This window comes from Oenanthe melanoleuca, chromosome 2 (assembly GCF_029582105.1).
Source record: "Oenanthe melanoleuca isolate GR-GAL-2019-014 chromosome 2, OMel1.0, whole genome shotgun sequence".
NCBI lineage: Eukaryota > Metazoa > Chordata > Aves > Passeriformes > Muscicapidae > Oenanthe > Oenanthe melanoleuca.
In genome coordinates this window covers 177673-200544 of record NC_079335.1, presented here as the reverse complement: position 1 = coordinate 200544, position 22872 = coordinate 177673, and the positions used below count along the sequence as shown (strand labels likewise).

Below are 22872 nucleotides of genomic sequence, written 5' to 3'. Positions count from 1 at the left end.
CAGGTTATCTTAAATAAGCAAAGCAGCTGATAGTTAAAAGGTTATTTATTACAAAGCACATCTTGTTACAAAGCACATCAGTCTCAACAGGCAATGGCAAAAGCAATGGCAAAGCAGCAGCAATAAGCAAATGGCTAGAAGCCAGAATGGCTAAAAAGCAACAAAGGCTGAAAGCACCAACTCTCCCAACACAAACTCTTATCCAGGATTTTTCCAACAAGCTCAGATACAAACTCAGACCACCACTCCTTAACCTGTTCCAATTCCAGTTTCTGAGCACACCAGGTTACCTATAGAACTACTCATACAATCTGTCTTGTTCTATGTGAGAAATGTCAGCAATATTCTTACTAGAGCTCTGTTATGTCTCAGTCCTGTCTGCAGCTGTGTGCCTGGAGCCTCCACTGCAGATATCAGTGTGTTTCACCCTTCACTAGAACACTCACAGCTACTGTGAGTGACTTTCACTCACTAAAAGCATCAGAGCTTACCCTAAAATTACTGACTGACTTCTACTTAAACATCTACTTTATGTGTGAGTGGCTTAATATCCTTCAACCCACCCAAAGGCTTTGATTCAATCCCTGCACTCTGATCTCTCTGAAGTATTCAGCCACCCCTGAGTCACTGACTCCAACACCTGGGGCAGGGGTCCCTCCCTGCTGGTGGCTCTGTCGGGCTGTGCCAGCTGTCACCCCCCCAAAGGGACACATTCCTCAGCCCTGCCCCAGCCTGGCCAGCAGCAGCTGCTGAGCCCTTGGCTGCCCTGCTCTCTTTGTCCTGGCTGGAATGCATTCCCAGCCCTTGAGTGTTTCTGTGTGTTCGCAGTGCATTCCTCAGGGTCCCATCGGGGTTAAATAGTCGGAAATCCGCCGGGCTGCGGGGAGGGCAGTGCTGCAATGCAATGCAATGCTCTGCTGTGCTCTGCAATGCAATGCAATGCTCTGCACTGCTCTGCTGTGCTCTGCAGTGCTCTGTTCTTCACTGCTCTGCAATGCAATGCTCTGCTCTGCTGTGCTCTGCAATGCAATGCACTGCAACGCTCTGTTCTTCACTGCTCTGCAATGCAATGCTCTGCTGTGCTCTGCAGTGCTCTGTTCTTCACTGCTCTGCAATGCAATGCTCTGCACTGCTCTGCTGTGCTCTGCAATGTTCTGCTCTGCACTGCTCTGCAATGCAATGCTCTGCTCTGCAATGTTCTGCACTGCTCTGGGGTGTGTGGGGTGCGGGGCTGCTCCTGCTCCCTGCCCTCTGTGCCCCTGGCCTGCCTGCCTGGGACCCTCTGTCCCCCTTGTGGTGCCGTGTGTCCCCTGTGTCCCTGCTCTGGTGCCATGTGTCCTGTGTGTCCCCTGTGTCCCCTCGTGCCATGTGTCCTGTGTGTCCCCCACCCGGCGCCGTGTCCCCCTGCCTCTGGTGCCATGTGTTCCCTCGTGCCATGTGTGCCCCCCTGGTGCTGTGTGTCCCCTCCTGCTAGTGCCATGTCCCCTCATCCCCTGTGTCCCCCTCTGGTGCTGTGTCCCGTGTGTCCCCTCTCCTGCAGTGTCCCCTCCTCCTCCTGCAGTGTGTCCCCTCCTCCTGTCCCCTCTGCCGTGTGTCTCCTGCAGCCCGAGTGTCCCTGGTGTGTCAGAGTCTCTCTGGGACTCCTCTGAGTTGTCACCTTTCAGGTGTTGGTGACCTGGAGCTGGTTCAGGACCTGGCAGAAGGGAACACCTGTGGGTGGGACACAGCTGGCAGGACCTGCTGTTGGGGGCAGGTGTTCTATACCCATTCCTGGGGAGTTGTCCCACCCCTGCCCAGGTGTGTCCCTGTGTCCAGGTGGCTGCACTTGGGGATGGTTTGGTGGCACCAGGGTGGCCCCTGGGGCTGGGCAGTTCCCACTGAGATGTTCCCACCTCTCAGAGTGTGACAGCTCTGACCTCTCCTTGTGTTAACTCAGTTATCCTCAGCGGTTTCAGTGATTCCTCTTGAATTGGGAATAAGCACTGCCCTCCTGGTTGTCCCTGTAGGGTTTGCTGCCTGCAGTGGGTCCCATGGTGTCCCTTAGGTTGGCTGCAGTGGGTCCCTTGGTGTCCCTGGGGTTTGCTGCAGTGGGTCCCTTGGTGTCCCTTGGGTTGGCTGCAGTGGGTCCCTTGGTGTCCCTTGGGTTGGCTGCAGTGGGTCCCTTGATGTCTGGGGTTGGCTGCAGTTGGTCCCTTGGTGTCTCTGGGGTTTGTGCAGTGGGTCCCTTGGTGTCCCTGGGGTTTGTGCAGTGGGTCCCTTGCTGTCCCTGGGGTTTGCTGCCTGCAGTGGGTCCCTTGGTGTCTCTGGGGTTTGTGCAGTGGCTCCCATGGTGTTTCTGTTATTTACTCACCTGGAGACAAACACAGAACTCATCCAGCAGCCCAGCCCACGGTGGCTTGGGAAGCAGCCCCTCTTGCTCGTGCATCACAAGGAGAATTGTAATTATTTTCCTGCTGCACAGTCTGGTCCTGCCTTTCATTAAACATGTGCTGTCCTGCTGGGGGCAGGGGCTGTTCCAGCAGGGCTGGGCAGGTGCACCTGGAATTCTCTGAAGGGAAATGAGAGGTGAGCAGAACTTTAGCATGGGCACTTCAGGGTTGGAAGGGCCGAACCTCTGCCTTGGAGCCCCTGAGCTTGTGTTGCAGGAGTTATCACCCAGTCCCTGGAAAATCACCTGCTGCCAGCACTGCTGGCTCAGGACTGGTGTCTCAGGGCAGCCTGGCTTGTCACAGGTGGTTTTTGAGGAAGAGGAGGTGCCTGAGCCCTGCTGTTTGGGCAGGGAACCAGGCTGGTTTGGGCTGCAGAAGCAGAGTGTCTGTCCCATTCCAGAGCCAGGACTGTGTTTGTTCCCCATTTCAGAGGATTTTCACCACCTGGTTCCAGAGCTGAGATAGTTGTGGCTCTGTGTTTAAGCTGATGCCTGGCTCCATCCTGCTGTCCTCCAGAAGTGCTGCTGTTGGTCACCTGGAGAGGTTCTGAGGGGTTGCACTGGAGCCTGCTTGGCTGAGGGGAGCAATGTCCCCACAGCCGTGGTGGCACTGGCCTGTGGTGGCACTGGGCAGTGGTGCCTGTGGTGGCACTGGGCAGTGGTGGCAGTTGCGGCCGTGGTGGCAGTGGTGGCACCGGGCCGTGGTGGCAGTAGCGGCAGTGGTGGCACTGGGCAGTGGGCTGTGGTGGCTCTGGTGGCACTGGGCTCTGGTGGCACTGGGCAATGGTGGCAGTGGTGGCAGTTGCGGCCGTGGTGGCCGTGGTGGCGCTGGGCTCTGGTGGCACTGGGCAGTGGTGGCAGTAGCGGCAGTGGTGGCACTGGGCAGTGGTGGCCATGGCGGCCGTGGTGGCAGTGGGCTGTGGTGGCGCTGGTGGCACTGGGCTCTGGTGGCACTGGGCAGTGGTGGCACTGGTGGCACTGGGCTGGGTAGCAATGCTGGCAGTGGTGGCGGTGTTGGCAGTGGTGGCACCGGGCAGTGGTGGCAGTGGTGGCACTGGGCTGGGTAGCACTGGTGGCAGTGGTGGCACTGGTGGCACTGGGCGGTGTTGGCAGTGGTGGCACCGGGCAGTGGTGGCAGTGGGCTGTGGTGGCACTGGGCTGGGTAGCAGTGCTGGCAGTGGTGGCACTGGTGGCACTGGGCGGTGGTGGCACTGGTGGCACTGGGCAGCCCCCCCCCTGTGTCTGTGTTGGCAGGAGGGGTCCTGGACCCAGGGCAGCCCCATGAGGGCAGTGTGGCTCCTTCTGCAGGCAAAGTGCAGCCCAGCTGTCTGTCTGTCCTTCTCCTCCAGGTACAGGTACCTGGGGCTGGTACCTGCAAGGACAGCACGCAGGGTGACGCTGGGGGACAGAGACCCCATGTCCTGTTCCCCTTCCTGTTATGAGATCAGGCACCAGGTGGAGGGGAGAGCTGGAACTGAGCCTTGGGCAGGCCACAAACCCTTTTTTAATGCCTCAGGAAAACAAAGGTTTGGAAAAGAGCTGTGATTCTGACCTGGGAGGGGGCTCAGTGCACATGCAGACACAGTTGGTGTTTTCCAGGCCCAAAACACTTTCTGTCTTTCCTTGGATGCTGTCCTGGTTTGCAGGACAGTTATCTGCCAGTAGAGGCAGGAGCTTCTCTTTGAAATGGAGAATGTAAACCCCCTCCCTCCAAATTATTATTATAATTTTGAAATTAAGGGGCTCTCAGGCAAAGAGATGGGAATTAGGAATAACAGTTCTTTACTAGGAAAATTAAAATAGAAATGCTGTATTACACAGAACAATCCCAAACCCTGCCAGAGTCAGAATCCAAGCTGACACCCGTCAGTCAGTCAGGGTGTTGGCACAGTCCCATTCAATGGTGGCTGCATCCTCCTGCAGGGGCAGATGTGGTTCAGCTGGAGCAGTGCTCCTGGAGAAGGTGCAGTTTCCTCTGAAGCTCCAGGGATGATGTGGAAAGGTCTGGTTTTCCTCTGGAATCCAGTGGAAAGAAGGTTCCTTGGTGTCCCAAATGTCAGTTTTGATCTGGGTAGTAAATGTTTGGCTCCTCCCCTGGCTGGAGCATCTCCCAGTGGGATGATGGAATTTTATCAGTCATGCCCTGGGACTCAATGGCCATTAACAGGAGATATCTCCTGGAGGGAGGATGGGCTGTGGGAAAGATGAAGATGATTGCCCAGCTGGTTTAAAGATGCCCATGAGCAGATAATGTGTGCCAGGAGATCAGGGTCACTGCCCCACCGGGCTGCAGCAGGTGGGGACAGAATGCACATTTCTGGAATACACAGAATCCACATTTCTGTAATACACAGAATCCACATTTCTGGGATGCACAGAATCCACATTTCTGGCCATATCAACCCACACGGTGACCCAGAATGTCAGACAGGAGCCTGGCTGCCTCCCTGTCCCTAATCCTGCCTTGCTCTCCAGCCCTGCCCTTGGGATTTTGCTGTTTCTGGGAAATGGCATAGCTGAGTGGTGGCTCAGAGGGTTTGTCCTGAGCCTTTTATCCATTGTCCTTTCTCCTTCTTTTCATTTTCCACCTCGTGGTCTGGCTGAGTAAGTGAGCAGGGGGCGGGCCAGGGCTCTGCCAAGCAGGAGGGAGACAGGGGGTGGTGTCTGAATTCCAGCATCACTGGACACTGGGGTTCCCAAAGATCACCCAAGAGCTCCAGCAACCCTTGGTTGTGTCCTGGGGCTGTGCTGCAGCCTCAGCACCATTGCCGGGAGCTGCACAGACATGTCACATCAGCTGGAGAAACAGCTTGGAGGCTTGGTCAGGGCACACAGGGGATGAAATCTGCTCCAGATGGTTCCTTAAAGACAGAGAAGGGGCTTAGAAGGCCCTTTGAGGTTCTGCTGTGTGTGTCCATGTGCCTCTGCTGTGTGTGCACGTCACATGTGTGTGTCTGTGTGTGTGTACATGTCACGTGTGTGTGTGTGTGTGTGCCTCTGCTGTCTGTGTACATGTCACATGTGTGTGTGTGTGTGTCTCTGCTGTCTGTGTACATGTCACATGTGTGTGTGGCTGCTGTATGTGTACGTGTCACGTGTGTGTGTGTGTCTCTGCTGTGTGTGTACATGTCACGTGTGTGTGTGTACATCACACGACATTGCTGTGCATGCACACACTGCCCTGTAGCTGACCTTTCTCTGAGCACAGGTTGGGTTACCTGGTCTTACCAGGTCCTTTCCAGCCTCAGCCCCTTCCAGAATCTGCAGGACCTGCCCCTGTGTCCCTTCCAGAATCTGCAGGACCTGCCCCTGTGTCCCTTCCAGGATCCTCTCAGGACCTGTCCCTGTGTCCCTTCCAGGATCTGCTGGACCTGTCCCTGTGTCCCTTCCAGGATCTGCTGGACGTGCCCCTGTGTCCCTTCCAGGATCAGCTGGACATGCACAGTGTCCCTTCCAGGATACTCTCCCTGGACCTGTCCCTGTGTCCCTTCCAGGATCTGCTGGACCTGTCCCTGTGTCCCTTCCAGGATCAGCTGGACGTGCACCTGTGTCCCTTCCAGGATCCTCTCCCTGGACCTGCAGGATCTCTGTGCTGCAGATTTCCTTGTGGAGCTGCTGTACAGTCAGTGTGTCCCTCTCCTCGTGCAGCTCTGCAGTTTTGGAGCTGTCTGCTCTCCAGAGCCTGGCAGCTCTGCTCTGTTTTCCAAACCTGCTGAGCCAGTTCCTGCTTCCCTGGGTAACCTGGGCTGCCAGCACGGTGTGGGAATGTTCCTGGAGCAGGGAATGGCTGGTGTTCAGTGTGGGAATATTCCTGGAGCAGGGAATGGCTGCTGTTCCATATGGGAATGTTCCTGGGGCAGGGAATGGCTGGTGTTCCATATGGGAATGTTCCTGGAGCAGGGAATGGCTGCTGTTCCATATGGGAATGTTCCTGGATCATGGAATGGCTGGTGTTCCATATGGGAATGTTCCTGGATCAGGGAATGGCTGGTGTTCAGTGTGGGAATGTTCCTGGAGCAGGGAATGGCTGCTGTTCCATATGGGAATGTTCCTGGAGCAGGGAATGGCTGCTGTTCCATATGGGAATGTTCCTGGGGCAGGGAATGGCTGCTGTTCCATATGGGAATGTTCCTGGGGCAGGGAATGGCTGCTGTTCCATATGGGAATGTTCCTGGGGCAGGGAATGGCTGCTGTTCCATATGGGAATGTTCCTGGGGCAGTGTTTTGCAGGGCAGTCTCTGCTTGGCTGCACCAGGTTTCACTGGGGTTGTGTCATTTTGTCCCAGTGTCACCCTGCTGTGGCCACTGGGGATTTTTCTCTCATTAACTGGTGCCAAATGCAGTTCTCTCAGTCTAAAGGCTCTCTGATAATTGCATGGAGCTTCCATCCTTCCTCCCTCCCGCATGGATCAGCCAGTTGGAGCCAGTCCAGAGGAGGCCACAGGGGTGGTTTGGGGCTGCAGCTTCTCTGCTGTGATGAAGGGCTGGGAGCCTTGGGGTTAAACTGGGAGAGGAGAAGGTGTCCCTGCCATGGCAGGGGTGGCACTGGGTGGTCCCGAGGGTCCCTTTCTATGGGAGTCAGTGAGTCAGGGGTCTCTGAATCCTTCAGGGAGAAATCAGAGTGCAGGGATTGAATCAAAGCCTTTGCATGGATTGGAGTACATTAAGGCTCTCACACATAAAGTGGACATTTAAGTAGAAGTAAATCAGTAATTTTAGGGTGAGCTCTGATGCTTTTAGTGAGTGAAAGGTTTCAAATGCCAGAGCAGCAGAGCCAGTTCTAGTGAAGGGTGAAACACACTGATATCTGCAGTGGAGGCTCCAGGCCCACAGCTGTAGGCAGGACTGAGACATAACAGAGCTCTAGTAAGAATATTGCTGACATTTCTCACATAGAACAAGCCAGATTGTATGAGTAGTTCTATAGGTAACCTGGTGTGCTCAGAAACTGGAATTGGAACAGGTTAAGGAGTGGTGGTCTGAGTTTGTGTCTGAGCTTGTTGGAAAAATCCTGGATAAGAGTTTGTGTTGGGAGAGTTGGTGCTTTTTAGCCATTCTGGCTTCTGTCCATTTGCTTACTGCCACTGCATTTGCCATTGCCTGTTGAGACTGATGTGCTTTGTAATAAGATGTGCTTTGTAATAAATAACCTTTTAACTATCAGCTGCTTTGCTTATTTAGAATTCAGCCCAATGAAGCAGGAGCCAAGAGCTCTGGAGTTTAGTGCCTTAGAGCACCAGAGGTGGAGACCCTCCACCCCTTTGTACCCAGTCCTTTCTGTGTCTTGACACCCCAAAAGTGCCATCCCATAATTCCAGTCAGAACCCAGTGCCAGATGTCTCCACTCTCCAGTTCAGGGGGAAAAATCCCCTCTGTGCCAAGGGTAGGGACAGGTTTGGAGAGTGTCACTTTTTGTTGTGTCACTTGTGGCTGTGGAGTGGTTCTGGTGTCACTGGGCAGGGCGTGGCTCACCGGGGCTCCCCAAATTCAGCTGCTGCTGTCTCCTGGTGATAATGGCCACACTCAGTGTGTGGCTGGCAGCAGCAAGGGCTGTTGGAGGGGTTTATTGCTTTCTGCAGAGCTGTGAGCCACTGGCTCCTCTGTGGGATAATTACTGGGGACCCAGAGGAGTTTTGGGCCATCCCCATGGTTGGAGGTTTCACCAGACAAAGGTCTGAACCTGCTGAGGCCTCATCTGCCCCTGTCTGGGGCAGGGAGTTGGACTGGAGCTCTCCCAAGCACCTTTAAATGTGAATTATGGATCTGTGATCTGCAGGATTGGAAGGATGTTGTACAGATTATGTTTCAGTCCCTTTGACTGGAAAGTCCATGGGTCTGGGTTGCTTTTTGTCTTTTTAAAAGGTTGAAGTGACTGAATTTTGTTTCAGAACTTGGCAAATCGAATGTGTTCCCCTCTCAAGGGGCTGCTGAGGGAGGATGTTAGATCTGAAAACCTGCTGCAGAGCCTCATTTTCAGTTTTCTGCCTTTTTTTGCAATGTTGTCATTTTGTGGAGCATTTCTCACCTTTTGGGATATGGTTCTTTACCAACTCTTTGCACCTGTCCCTAATTAATGACTATTCAATGTATTATTTCCAGCTGGTTGCACTGTGGCTGCTCTGCTCTGGGCTCTGTAAGAGTTTCTGTCCCTGAATTTTAATTGCAGGGCAGTTTTGTAGCTGTTTTCTGCCTTATCTCCCCTGTGAATACTCCCATGCTCCAACAGAGAATATCTTTGTGATGCACCCTGCTTTGCAAAGGCTTCTACCCCCAGTTACACCAGCTGCTATTGCATTGGTACCCCCTGATCTTTAGTTTTTTGTTTTTTTTGGTAGTGATAACTTCCATGACTCTCTGAGCTGCTGCATTCCCATGTGCTGGAATCTCCCTGTGCGGATTCTGGGTTCCTGTGTGCTGGAATATTTCTGTGCTGGGCTGCCAGGAAATGAGAGAGACTGGGCTTATCCTTTTTTTTTTTTCATTTTCAGACTTCTATTTTATATCTTTTCTTTTGGACACTGAGAGCACATGTGGGGGAGTTTTACTTTATAGATCAGAAAATGTGGAAGTTGGGGGAGTTTTTTTTTATTGGAGATGTTGAGTGTGGTGCCAAATCCAGGGGTTTGCTTAACCAGCTCTGGGAATTGGGGTAAATTGATTAGCAAAAGGGATAATTGGCAGTCTCCAGAGATATGTAATCAAGGTTTCACTCGTAGTTCTTGACAATTTTTACATCAGTTTGTGGTTTTTGAGTGTCACAAGTGGATCTCCTGTGCTTTGGGTTGTTGGGCTGAGCTGGAGTCCCCAGATCAGCTGGAAATTCGTGTCACAGCATTTGCAGCTCCTGGTCACATCCTCCTGCCATCTCTTTTTGGCAGAAATAAAACCTGAGCTCAGCCATGAACACACTGCAATTCTCACATTTATTTTTTTCTGGCCACTGATGGGCTGTTGGCTGGTTTCACTTTTTGTCACATCCAAGTATTTTATTCAGTATTTTATTGATACTGATTCTGCCAAGTGTAGCTCCTGTGTCCTTGTGTCTGTGCCCAGCCCTGGCAGAGCTGGGGGGCTTAGAAACCTTTTTATTATCCTTATTGGGAAAAAGGAGAAGCACACAGCCTGGGTTCATTCCCTTTATTTTCACAGTTCTTGTGTGTAGTTAAAGGTGTTTGTTTTGCACTTTGTTGTCAGAAAGATGCTGGAATTTGTTTGCTCTAAATGTCATTTAGAAGTGTGTCCTGTGTCCTGGGCTGGGGGTGTTCAGTCCCTCTGGTGATTTTCCAGCTTGGAATTTCCTTGCATTCTAAAATTAGGAGGAGGCTCTAGGAAACAATAGGAAATCAAGTCTCTAAACCCCTGCTCCCCTGAACCTTTGTTGTTGTTTAGACTTTCACCCACTTCCTTCTCACCCAGCTGATAAACAGAGATAAACAGAGCTCCTGGTGGCAGCAGATATATATATATATATATATATATAGATAGATAGATAGATAGGTATAGATATATAGATAGATAGATAGATATAGATAGATATATATACATTTATTTACTCATTGCAGGGTTATTATAGTCCTTCAGGGTGTGAGAAGTGTGAATTTCCCATCAGTGCTGTCCATCCCTGATCCCTGCAGTGTCCTGGGAGCTCTGCCCCACACCTGGGGGTACCTGGGGAGCTCTGCCCCACACCTGGGGGTACCTGGGGAGCTCTGCTCCACATCTGGGGAGCTCTGCCCCACACCTGGAGGCACCTGCAGTGTCCTGGGGAGCTCTGCCCCACACCTGGGGGTACCTGGGGAGCTCTGCCCCACACCTGGGGGTACCTGCAGTGCCCTGGGAGCTCTGCCCCACACCTGGAGGTACCTGGGGAGCTCTGCTCCACATCTGGGGAGCTCTGCCCCACACCTGGAGGCACCTGCAGTGCCCTGGGAGCTCTGTGCCTACAGCTCCTGTGCAGGTGGAGCCCTGGGCAGGCAGAGGGAGGTTCAGGGCTCACACTGCTTTGATCTGCTTTTCTGGCTGTGTTTGTGTCCCAGGTTTGCCTCTGCCCAGGGAGATGTCATTTAGAAATGTCATTTAGAAATGTTCTGTGCACGCCTGAGTTTGTTCCTGGTCACCTCTCAGTGTTTCCTGCAGTGTTCCAGTGTTGTGTTTGCTGTTCCCAGTGCTCTGGAGCAGTGCAGGAAATGCAGCAAACCCCCCAGGCCTGCTTCATCCTGCCCAGGGTCTGACCTCTGGCACTGCTCAGCATCAGCTGCACGGTGTGGCCAGTTGAGAATTACAGTGCATTGTTCAGTGAGCTCACTGGGGCTGCTGGAGCTGGAATCTGCCATCTGCAGCTCCCAGAGGGGTTTGTGACAAAGTCCAGTGTGGGGAGAGCCCTTCCAGTCACCATTCCTGGGCTGTGCTGTTTCTAGGAAAGAGTTTTTGTGCCTTCTCTAGCTGTGTCACCTGGGGCCGTGCTGACAGCTCAGCTGTGCCTTTCCCAGCTGGCACAGGGCACAAATCTGTCCCTGATGTGTCCCCAGCAGCTCCTTGGCTATAGCTCCTTGTGTTCCTCCTCTTGTGCAGCTGCCTGACAAACTGCTGCAAGCTGCTTCAGAGTGAATTCCCCCTGGGCTTCAGTGCTCTGTTTTTGTGGAAAACAGGGAATGTGTGCTGTGCAGGAGGGAGCAGAGCAGTGGGGCAGTGAATGATCAACCTAAACTCATGTAAAAAACTCCTTTTTCCCTTTTTCCCTGATCCCCTGTTGCCCTTCACAGGGATCCTGATGGATGCAGTGGGATGGGGTGGTGGGAGCAGCCAAAATCAGAGTTTTTCCTGGAATGAGGAGAGGATTTCCCCCCAGACTGACCCAGTTGTGTCATTTCTGTCCCAGCCCTTCTTCAGGCTGCTGAACCTGCGCAAGCTGGGCCTGAGTGACAATGAGATCCAGAGGCTGCCCCCCGAGGTGGCCAACTTCATGCAGCTGGTGGAGCTGGACATCTCCCGCAATGGTGAGCCCAGGGGGAGCCCTGGGGGGCAGCAGAGCCTTCCTGAGCCCTGGAGCCTTCCCCAGGGCTGGGACTGGGGCTCTGTGCCACCCTCTCACCACCTGCTGGCCTGTCCTCTAAACCCTCTTCCCTTCCTTCACCTCTTTCTTCCAGACATTCCAGAAATTCCTGAGAGCATCAAATTCTGCAAGTCCCTGGAAATCGCTGACTTCAGTGGGAACCCTCTCTCCAGGTAGGAAGGATATGCAACACATATGGAAGTAGAACTGAAGCTGCACATTCTGCCAGGATTTCTGTGATTTTCATATTGGAATTCTTTCCATCTGAAGCCAAGGCCTGCCTCTGCCAAAGCTGCAGGTGTCTACTCTACTGGCAGGGGGAAATTTGGGTGTTGGGGGAGCTGGTGTGTGCTCCATCCCTACTGGAAATTTGGGTGTTGGGGGAGCTGGTGTGTGCTCCATCCCTACTGGAAATTTGGGTGTTGGGGGAGCTGGTGTGTGCTCCATCCCCTGCTGGAAATTTGGGTGTTGGGGGAGCTGGTGTGTGCTCCATGCTCTGCTGGAAATTTGGGTGTTGGAGGAGCTGGTGTGTGCTCCATCCCCTGCTGGAAATTTGGGTGTTGGGGGAGCTGGTGTGTGCTCCATCCCCTACTGGAAATTTGGGTGTTGGGGGAGCTGGTGTGTGCTCCATCCCTACTGGAAATTTGGGTGTTGGAGGAGCTGGTGTGTGCTCCATCCCCTACTGGAAATTTGGGTGTTGGGGGAGCTGGTGTGTGCTCCATCCCTACTGGAAATTTGGGTGTTGGGGGAGCTGGTGTGTGCTCCATCCCCTGCTGGAAATTTGGGTGTTGGAGGAGCTGGTGTGTGCTCCATCCCCTGCTGGAAATTTGGGTGTTGGGGGAGCTGGTGTGTGCTCCATCCCCTACTGGAAATTTGGTTGTTGGAGGAGCTGGTGTGTGCTCCATCCCCTGCTGGAAATTTGGGTGTTGGGGGAGCTGGTGTGTGCTCCATCCCCTACTGGAAATTTGGGTGTTGGGGGAGCTGGTGTGTGCTCCATCCCCTGCTGGAACTCTGGGTTTTTGGGGATCTGCTGTGTTCTCCATCCTTGGATCCTGTGCCTGTGAATGATGAACTGCTTTGATGCTGTTGACAGTGGGAATTTCTCTCCTCTTGCAGTGAGTTTGTCACTCCTTTGCACTGGTCACAAACCAGAATGGATGTGGGCTTAAGCTGCAGAGGAGAGAGAACCTGCCTGCCACCCCCTGCACCCAGAGCCCCTTTTGGGCCCCGCTCTGTCCTTTTTGCCCCCTTTTAGCCCCTTTTCCATTTCTCTCTTGCTCAGAACTGAGGATGTGCTTTGAACCCGGTGTTTGGTTGTTTCCCTGTTCCCTCAGTGCCCAGAGCTGTGCCCAGGGAGGAATCTCTGACCTGTGCTCTGTCTCTGGAGCTTTTCAGACATAAATCTGGAATTCAGTGTGGCTCCCCTGCCTTGCTGAGCTGTGCTTTCAGGCACTGTGTCCTTGCTGCTGGGGTCCCTGTAGTGCCCACTTCCCTTTGTGCTCATTGTTTTTATTTTTTACCTCTGCTCCCTCTCCTGGTTCTGGGCACTGCTGGGGTGGGACAAGTTCCCTGGTGGTGACACTCCCTGTAGCACAGGAATGAGCAGCCCTTCTGCACCAGCTCTAATTGCCAGAGCTTTTTCTGGCTCAGGGTTCAGATGAGCTGGGGCTGGGTGGTGAGGGGGCTTTACAGCAAAGGAATTTCCTCTTCCAGGGCTTTCCCCTTTTTTTTTCCCCCTTTTCCCCTTTTTTTTCCCCCTTTTCCCCTTTTTTTTTCCCCCTTTTCCCCTTTTTTTTCCCCCTTTTCCCCTTTTTTTCCCCCCTTTTCCCCTTTTTTCCCCCCTTTTCCCCTTTTTTTCCCCCCTTTTCCCCTTTTTTTCCCCCTTTTCCCCTTTTTTTTCCCTTTTCCCCTTTTTTTTTTCCCCCTTTTCCCCTTTTTTTTCCCTTTTCCCCTTTTTTTTTCCCCCTTTTCCCCTTTTTTTTTCCCCCTTTTCCCCTTTTTTTTTCCCCCTTTTCCCCTTTTTTTTCCCCCTTTTCCCCTTTTTTTTCCCCCTTTTCCCCTTTTTTTTCCCCCTTTTCCCCTTTTTTTTCCCCCTTTTCTTTTCCCCTTTTCCCTGTCACAGCTTGGGTCAGTTGTGATGTGCTTGCTGCTGGGGAATGCATCATATCATCTGCAGAGAGATCCTTTTTTGGGCACTTGGAATGCTTGGGAGCCCAATGTGGGAGTCCAGGGTGTTCCCCTGGCTTCCCTGGGTGCTTCTAGACCCCCCTGACACGATGCCCAGGAGTCCTGGGGCTGGATTTGGCGTCCCTCTGGGTCGGCAGTGACATTGGGAATTCCTGGGTGGGCAGTGACATTGGGAATCCCTGGGTGGGCAGTGACATTTGGGAATCCCTGGGTGGGCAGTGACATTTGGGAATCCCTGGGTGGGCAGTGACATTGGGAATCCCTGGGTGGGCAGTGACATTTGGGAATCCCTGGGTGGGCAGTGACATTTGGGAATTCCTGGGTGGGCAGTGACATTTGGCATCCCTGGGTGGGCAGTGACATTTGGCATCCCTGGGTGGGCAGTAAAATTGGGAATTCCTGGGTGGGCAGTGACAGTTGGCATCCTTGGGTGGGCAGTGACATTTGGGAATCCCTGGGTGGGCAGTGACACCCTCCTTTCCTCCAGTGTAGATGATCCCATGGCTGGTTCAGTCTAGGCTCTGTGCTCAAGCCCTGCAGAGCTGAGTTTGCACCTGCACAGGTGGTGTCTGCTCTTGGGAGCAGAACTTGTCCTGGATCAGCAGCCAGCCTTGGTGGTGGTTCCTGTTCTCCTCTCCACGTGTTGATGCCCGTTGGGATGAGAGTGGCTTTGGCAGGATTGGGGTATTTAAGGGATTCTGTGCTTTGTACCAGGATTAATGGAGCTCTGTTCATGTTCCCACAGGCTTCCTGAGGGCTTCACCCAGCTGAGGAGCCTGGGCCACCTGGCCCTGAACGATGTGTCCCTGCAGAGCCTCCCCACGGACATTGGGAAGTGAGTATGGGGCTGCTGTGGAAGCAGGGAGGGGCTGGGGTGGGGACAGTGGCCTGCAGGGACAGGCCAGCTCTGCCTGGTGCTGTGTGAGCACCTCTGAGCCTTGCTTTGGTGACAGGCCTTCCCACAAAGGCTCCTGTTGTGTCCCAGTGCTGTTTGGGCTGGGTTGGTGGCACAGCAGGACTGATCCAGCCTTTCCCTGTGTCCTGAGTGCCCCTTTGCCCCTTCCCCAGCAGCTGTGGGCTCCCTGCTGGTGTCTGACTCAGATTTGTGCTGCTGCATAAATTCAGATTTAGGCACTTGAGTGGGGTGCAGCGCCTCTCCCGTGGGGTTTGGCTTCCCCCACGTGGAGGATTTGACCTTTTAGGGCACAGTCCTGTTGTGACAGCGTGTTCCTTGTCCTGAGTGTGGGCAGAGCCCTGTTCCTTGTGGCTGCACAAGCAGTGTCCCCAGTCCGTTGCCATCCTGCTGTTTCTGTGCCCCATCCCCATCCGTGTGCCCATTCCAGCATTGCACAGGACGTGAGGGGTGGCTCCAGGGGAAGGATGAGCAGCTCCTGCTGCCCTGAAGCCCTGCCCAGTGAACCTGGCTTTCTTGCTCCCTTTTCTCTTGCAGTTTGGCAAACCTGGTGACTTTGGAGCTGCGTGAGAACCTGCTAAAGACTCTCCCCACGTGAGTGTCAGTCTGGGGGTGCAGGAGGCTCCTGCCTGAACCCTCCTGCTGCTTCCTCAGGGACCAGTGCAGGCACCAGCACCTGGCTTGGGAGGGCTCAGGCTGGGCACAGAAAAGCTGCATCTTGCTGGATTTCCAGAAACTGGGGTGAGGAGGGAGAGGATGTGCAGGGCTGGGGGGCAGCAGAGGATGATCAGAGCCTGTGCTCAGCCTGTGTGAGAATTGATTTAGAACAGACAGGGTTACCAGAAAAAGCTGCTGGGAACAGTGAGAACCATTTTTCCTGAAGAACTGGAGCAGGAATGGATTCTTTTAGAGAGAAGGAAAACTGTGGATGGGGCTGTAGGAGGAGCTGTGTGCACAGTGAGGTTCAGGGTTTGAAGAGCAGCAGGGTACAGCTGAAGGGTCTGACATCTGTTCTGTTGGAAATCCCTCCTGGTTGTTTTGGGTGGGATAACTGCAGCAGCCAGGGAGCAGAGGTGAGTGTTGTGCCTGTTCTCCAGTAGGGATAGGGGTGAGTCCTGGCAGGGAGTGTGGTTGGTGGAGTGATGCTCTGTCCTGGTTACAGGGACAGGTGTCTGCTAATAATGGCAGAGCCTCTCTTTGAAATGGACAATGTAAACCCCCTCCCTCCAAATTATTATAATTTTGAAATTAAGGGGCTCTCAGGCAAAGATATGGGAATTAGGAATAACAGTTCTTCACTAGGAAAATTAAAATAGAAATGCAGCATTACAAAGAACAATCCCAAACCCTGCCAGAGTCAGAATCCAAGCTGACACCCGTCAGTCAGTCAGGGTGTTGGCACAGTCCCATTCAATGGTGGCTGCATCCTCCTGCAGTGGCAGATGTGGTTCAGCTGGAGCAGTGCTCCTGGAGAAGGTGCAGTTTCCTCTGAAGCTCCAGGGATGATGTGGAAAGGTCTGGCTTTCCTCTGGAATCCAGTGGAAAGAAGGTTCCTTGGTGTCCAAAATGTCAGTTTTTATCTGGGTAGGAAAGGCTTGGCTCCTCCCCTGGCTGGAGCATCTCCCAGTGGGATGATGGAATTTTATCAGTCATGCCCTGGGACTCACTGGCCATGAACAGGAGATATCTCCTGGAGGGAGGATGGGCTGTGGGAAGATAAAGATGATTGCCCAGCTGGTTTAAAGATGACCCATGAGCAGATAATGTGTGCCAGGAGATCAGGGTCACTGCCCCACCCGGCTGCAGCAGGTGGGGACAGAATGCACATTTCTGGGATGCACAGAATCCACATTTCTGGCCACATCATCCCACCACACCCTCCCAGGTGGATGCATGTGGAGAACTCTCCAGTTGCTGCTTTAGTCTTTGCTTTGGCCCACCAGAGTTTGTTGAGTTCCTTACCCTCCACTGGCTCTGCCAGCTTGTTTCCTGCCTGCCTGTGCATCCCCTGGTGATTCCCCCAGCTCTCCTTGGGTGTCCCTGCAAGGATTCTGTGAGGTTCTCTGCCCCCAGTGCTCTAAGGCACCAACTCTGAGCTCCTGGCTCTTTCTTCATCAGGTTATCTTAAATAAGCAAAGCAGCTGATAGTTGAAAAGGTTATTTATTACAAAACACATCTTATTACAAAGCACATCAGTCTCAAAAGGCAAAAAAAGCAGTGGCAAAGCAGTGACAAATGCAGTGGTGGTGAGCAAATGGCTAAAATCCCTGGCAAAAGCCAAAGGCTGAAAGCACCAACTCTCCCAACACAAACTCTTATCCAGGATTTTCCCAACAAGCTCAGACACAAACTCAGACCACCACTCCTTAACCTGTTCCAATTCCAGTTTCTGAGCACACCAGGTTACCTATAGAACTACTCATACAATCTGTCTTGTTCTGTGTGAGAAATGTCAGCAATATTCTTACTAGAGCTCTGTTATGTCTCAGTCCTGTCCCACAGGACAGCTGAGCTGGTCCCATGGGGAATATCACCACAGAGGGCAGTTAGAGAGTTTTTTTTGGGTCCTGGTGCTGGGCCCCTCCAATGTCTGCTGCTCTCCTGGGTATTGGTACCACAGCTGTGACAGCAGCTCCATCCAAGCCCTGGCTGCAAACTGCAGTGAGAATGGTCCCAGGAGCTGTTCACCATCTCAGAGTCTCTGGAGTGCTGGGATTTCACCCCTCAGCTTTCCCTGCAGGTCTCTCTTGCCCACTGTTCCTTTGGTAGGTCTGATGCCATCCAGCAGGATAACTGGAGTGTGCTGTGAGGTTTTTCACTGCTCCATCCACTCTTGGTGCTCATTCTCTAATGCAAATTCAGCTTCTTTTCATCTTTCCCCAATCCCCCAAATTCTGTTTTGGGATGATTTCCAAAACTAGAACATGGAATTTGAAGGCCAGGGTAATTCTGATCATTTCCATCAGTTGAGCACAAGTGGCAGTGGATGCCAGCACCATTTCAGTGGGGCTGTGGGTTCTCTGGTGCTCACCTGGCTGCACACTGTGCTTGAGAGCAGCTCTGAATGAGACCAGGGCCCCTTGCTGGGAGGAGAATGACTTTGTTCTGGGCTCAGTGGGTGGGTGGGCTCCAACACTGAGTATTTGGGGCAGCATAATGCAGAGGTGTGTTTGGTTTTTTGTGGTGTTTTTTTTTTTTTTCTTGTTTGTTTGTTTTGGTTTTGGTTTTGGTTTTTTTGGGTTTTTTTTTTTGTTTTTTTTTTTTTTGGTTTTTTTTTGGGTTTTTTTTTTGTTTTTTTGGTGGGGTTTTTGTTTTTTGGTTTTTTTTTTCTGTTGTAGAACTTCTTGAAAGATCCAGCTTCCAGTGACATGTCAGTGCTCAGTTCTGAGCTGACTGGGTTGTAGAATGCACAGCTGGGCTCACCCCTCATTTGACCCACACAGATGGGGACAGGCAGAGATTTGGGCAGGGCAGCTCTGAGTGTTCTTGTGGAGCAGTGCAGGGTGATCTGTGCTGAAACCTTGTTCCAGGTGTCATCAGTGGGGATTGCACAGCTCACCTGCTCCTTTTTGGGGGTTCAGGCAGGGGCAGAGGGACAGTCAGGGCTGCCTCCCCTTCAGGGGGTCAGAGCTGATGGCCAGGGACATTCAAGGTGCTGTGCAGCAGGATCCTTTGGGTGAAACTGCTGATGAACCTCTGCTGGGTTTATCTCAAGATCCACCCTGATGCAGGAGGAAATGGATTTTCCTGCACATCCCAGATGTTTTTACAGCCTGGCCCAGGCAGTGCAGCTCCCTTTTGTGCAGGGTTTGGGAGGTGGACCTGTTTCCAGGGGAATGTGGGGATTTTTTTGCTGGAATGGTTCCTGAGAGGATGCTGGAGCTGTTCCTGCAGGGGAGTGGGCACTCAGTGAGTGGTGGGAGGTGGGGCTGGCTCAGACTCAGGTGTGAGCACCAGTGAGCCCCTGGGCCCTGCTGTGGGAGCCCAGCCCTGCTTTGTGGGGCTTGTCCACCCCAGTTTGGTGTCTGGGTGCTCAGGGCTGGGTCCTGTGCAGTGTCCTCATCGTGCCCTGTGTCTGTGCACTGTCACCTCACTGACACCCCAGTGTGTTCAGCACCCTGCCTGGGGGAGCTGAGGCTGCTGAGTTTGTCATTCCTCCTGTCCCAGCTGTGCTGCCCCTGCCCCCAGACGTGTCCTGTCCTCTGCCCAGTGCCTCCTGTCACCTGTCAGTCCCTGCCCAGCTGCCTGTCCCTGCTGCAGAGCAGGCAGTGGTGTGCAGGTGTGCCTGGTCACCCTTGTGGCTTTAATCACAGGCTGTGAGTGATGGAATCAAAGGCTGTGATTTAATCAAGGCTGGTTCTGGTGGGAGGGGGGAGGCAGCTGGTGCCTTGGGGCTGGGGAAGGGAGCAGGGCTCGGAGGGACTGAGAAGGGTCAGCAGAGCCTGAGGAGCTCCTGAGACCCTGTGGTGTGAGCAGTGAGTGCCCCAAGTGCTGACCTGCCACTCTTTACTTCTTGTTTTACCTCTGTGCCCTGTTCCTGCAGCTCCCTCTCCTTCCTTGTCAAGCTGGAGCAGCTGGACCTCGGTGGCAATGACCTGGAGGTGCTGGTAGGTGAGGGCTGGGCTGGCTGGGAGGGGCAGATCCAGCACCTGGGGGGGTGTGAGGCTCTGATTCTGGTGCTCTAAGGCTCCAACTCTGAGCTCTTGGCTCCTGCTCCTTGGGTTATGTTAAATAAGCAAAGCAGCTGATAGGTAAAAGGTTATTTATTACAAAGCACATCTTGTTACAAAGAACATCAGTCTCAACAGGCAATGGCAAAAAGCAGTGGCAAAGCAATGGCAAATGAAATAGCAATAAGTGAATGGCTAAAAGCCAAAGGCTGAAAGCACCAACTCTCCCAACACAAACTCTTATCCAGGATTTTCCAACAAGCTCAGACACAAACTCAGACCACCACTCCTTAACCTGTTCCAATTCCAGTTTCTGAGCACACCAGGTTACCTATAGAACTACTCATACAATCTGGCTTGTTCTATGTGAGAAATGTCAGCAATATTCTTACTAGAGCTCTGTTATGTCTCAGTCCTGCCTACAGCTGTGGGCCTGGAGCCTCCACTGCAGATATCAGTGTGTTTCACCCTTCACTAGAACTGGCTCTGCTGCTCTGGCATTTGAAACCTTTCACTCACTAAAAGCATCAGAGCTCACCCTAAAATTACTGACTGACTTCTACTTAAACATCTACTTTATGTGTGAGAGCCTTAATGTACTTCAATTCACCCAAAGGCTTTGATTCAATCCCTGCACTCTGATTTCTCTCTGAAGAACTCAGAGACCCCTGACTCACTGACTCTCACATGGCTGCAAACAAGTGGGTTTCCACCTGCAATGCAAAGAAGGAGATCCTCAGCTTCTCTGGGGAGATCCTGACCTGCCCAGCACGGCCCAGTCATCATTCCCAGATGAATTTTCTCTGCTTGTGTCAGCCCCTGTGCCCTGCTGGCCTCACACACTGCTGCTCTGTCCTTTCCAGCCTCTGGCATGGTCATTCTTCCTGTCTGTCCTTTCTAGCAGGACTCTGCTTCTTCCCTTCCCTTTGTCCTGCACTGCCCCCAGCTGTTTTTGTTCTCACCCAGCTTCCAGCCTTTCCTCTTTCTGATGTGATTCCTGCCCCTCAGAGTGCTGGGGCTCTGTCCAGGGAGGGCTCAGGGTGTGCAGAGCGAGGGCACAGCCTCAGAATTGGGGTTACCTGGCCATTCCTGTGCTGTTCTGTGGCTTTGCACCTGTGGGTTCAGCTGTTAGTGGATCTTACTGTGTGTTCTGGGGTGGGTTCTGGCAGAAACCCATCAAAGCTGGGAGGCAGAGCTGAGCTGGGCACAGGCTGAGCTCACCTGTGAGAGCAGTGTGAGCTTCTCTGACCCTCCAGTGCTCTGAGGCACCAACTCTGAGCTCTTGGCTCCTACTTTGTTATCTTAAATAAGCAAAGCAGTTGATAGTTAAAAGGTTATTTATTACAAAACACCTCTTATTACAAAGCACATCAGTCTCAAAAAGCAATAGGAAAACAATGACAAAGCAGTGGCAAATGCAGAAGCAAAACAAAAGCCTGGCAAAGAGCAAATGGCTAAAAGCCACGATGGCTGAAAGCACCAACTCTCCCAACACAAACTCTTATCCAGGATTTTCCCAACAAGCTCAGACACAAACTCAGACCACCACTCCTTAACCTGTTCCAATTCCAGTTTCTGAGCACACCAGGTTACCTATAGAACTACTCATACAATCTGTCTTGTTCTATGTGAGAAATGTCAGCAATATTCTTACTAGAGCTCTGTTATGTCTCAGTCCTGCCTACAGCTGTGGGCCTGGAGCCTCCACTGCAGATATCAGTGTGTTTCACCCTTCACTAGAACTGGCTCTGCTGCTCTGGCATTTGAAACCTTTCACTCACTAAAAGCATCAGAGCTCACCCTAAAATTACTGACTGACTTCTACTTAAACATCTACTTTATGTGTGAGAGCCTTAATGTACTTCAATCCACCCAAAGGCTTTGATTCAATCCCTGCACTCTGATTTCTCTCTGAAGAATTCAGAATTCAGAGACCCCTGACTCACTGACTCCAGCAGGCAGGTGTGTGACACCTGGGCCTTGCTCCAGTGGAGCAAACCCCAGCCCCAGAGCTGATTGCCTGAGCTGTGGGGTGTGAACCTGTGTCTGCCATGGTTCATGGGGACACTGGGTCACCCTGCGTTGGCCAGTGGCACCCAAATGTTTATTGTCATGTCTGAGAGGAGGAAGATGCGTTTCTTCTGTAAGGTCAGAATTTCCAAGACACTCCCAGACATTCCCAGGCATTCCCAGATATTCCCAGGTAGCTCCTGCCTGTTCCTGGTGGGGCTGATGCCACCCCTGTCCTGTCCCTGTCTTGTCCCTGTTCCTCTCCTGTCCCTGACCTGTTCCTGTCCTGTTCCTGTCCCTCTCTGTCCCTGTCCTGTCCCTGTCTATCCCACAGCCAGACACTCTGGTGCTGATGCCATCCCTGTCCCTGACACTGTCCCTGTCCCTGACCTGTCCCTCTCTGTCCCTGACCTGTCCCTGTCCCTCTGTCCCACAGCCGGACACTCTGGGCGCTCTCCCCAACCTGCGCGAGCTGTGGCTGGACCGGAACCAGCTCTCGGCGCTGCCGCCGGTGAGTGCCTGTCTGTCCTGTGTGTCTGTCTGTCCTGAGTCTGTCTGTCTGTCTGTCCTGTGTGTCTGTCTGTCCTGAGTCTGTGTGTGTGTCTTTGTGTGTGTGTCTGTCTGTCTGTCCTGTGTGCCTGTCTGTCCTGTGTGCCTGTCTGTGTGTCTGTCCAGAGTCTGTGTATCTGTCCAGAGTCTGTATGTCCAGCCCTGTCCGGTGTCTGTGTGTCCTGTTTCTGTCCAGAGTCTGTGTGTCTGTCTGTGTGTCCTGTGTCTTTGTCTAGTGTCTGTCCAGTGTCTGTCTGTCTGTCCTGTGTCTGTGTGTCCTGTGTCTGTCCAGCACTGTCCAGTCTCTGTCTGTCTGTCCGGAGTCTGTGTGTCTGTCCAGCCCTGTCCTGTGTCTGCCCAGTGTCTGTCTGTCCAGTTCTGTCCAGCCCTGTGCAGTGTCTGTCTGTCCTGTGCAGCGTCTGTCCAGTGTCTGTCCATCCCTGTCCTGTGCAGTGTCTGTCCGTCCTGTGCAGTGTCTGTGCAGTGTCTGTCTGTCCTGTCCATCCCTGTGCAGTGTCTGTCCATCCCTGTGCAGTGTCTATCTGTCCCCCTGCCCCTCTCCCTGAGCCCCTGCTGCCCCCTGTCCCCAGGAGCTGGGGAACCTGCGCCGCCTGGTGTGCCTGGACGTGTCAGAGAACCGGCTGGAGCAGCTGCCCGAGGAGCTCAGCGGGCTGGTGGCACTGACAGACCTGCTGCTGTCCCAGAACCTGCTGGAGAGCATCCCAGATGGCATTGGTGAGTGCTGCCACATCCCAGGTGGCACTGATGAGTGCTGCCACATCCCAGGTGGCACTGGTGAGTTCCTGGTGGCACTGGTGAGTGCTGCCAGTCACCTGAGGAGTGCTGCAGGTGAGGCAGTGCTCCTGGAGGAGCTGCAGCAGTGTCTGTGCAGTGCTCAGGGGTTCATGGAGAGCAGGAGCAGTGAGGTGTGGGGGACCTCCAGGTGCTCTAAGGCACCAACTCTGAAGCTCTTGGCTCCTACTTTGTCAGGTTATCTTAAGCAAAGCAGCTGATAGTTAAAAAGGTTATTTATTATAAAGCACATTTTATTACAAAACACAT

General features: G+C 53.0%; 1 protein-coding gene across 11 annotated transcripts in view; it reads left to right on the top strand.

Moving 5' to 3' along the window:
- The window catches only part of SCRIB (scribble planar cell polarity protein), a 129340-nt gene that overhangs the window by 9653 nt on the left and 96815 nt on the right, over nucleotides 1-22872 (top strand). For all 11 annotated transcript variants that reach the window (XM_056483033.1, XM_056483034.1, XM_056483032.1 and 8 more), the window contains exons 2-8: nucleotides 11307-11424; nucleotides 11575-11653; nucleotides 14413-14502; nucleotides 15118-15174; nucleotides 19125-19188; nucleotides 21698-21772; nucleotides 22401-22545. In XM_056483033.1, the coding sequence (XP_056339008.1) occupies nucleotides 11307-11424; nucleotides 11575-11653; nucleotides 14413-14502; nucleotides 15118-15174; nucleotides 19125-19188; nucleotides 21698-21772; nucleotides 22401-22545 (628 nt within the window). The remainder of the gene's footprint in view (nucleotides 1-11306; nucleotides 11425-11574; nucleotides 11654-14412; nucleotides 14503-15117; nucleotides 15175-19124; nucleotides 19189-21697; nucleotides 21773-22400; nucleotides 22546-22872) is intronic.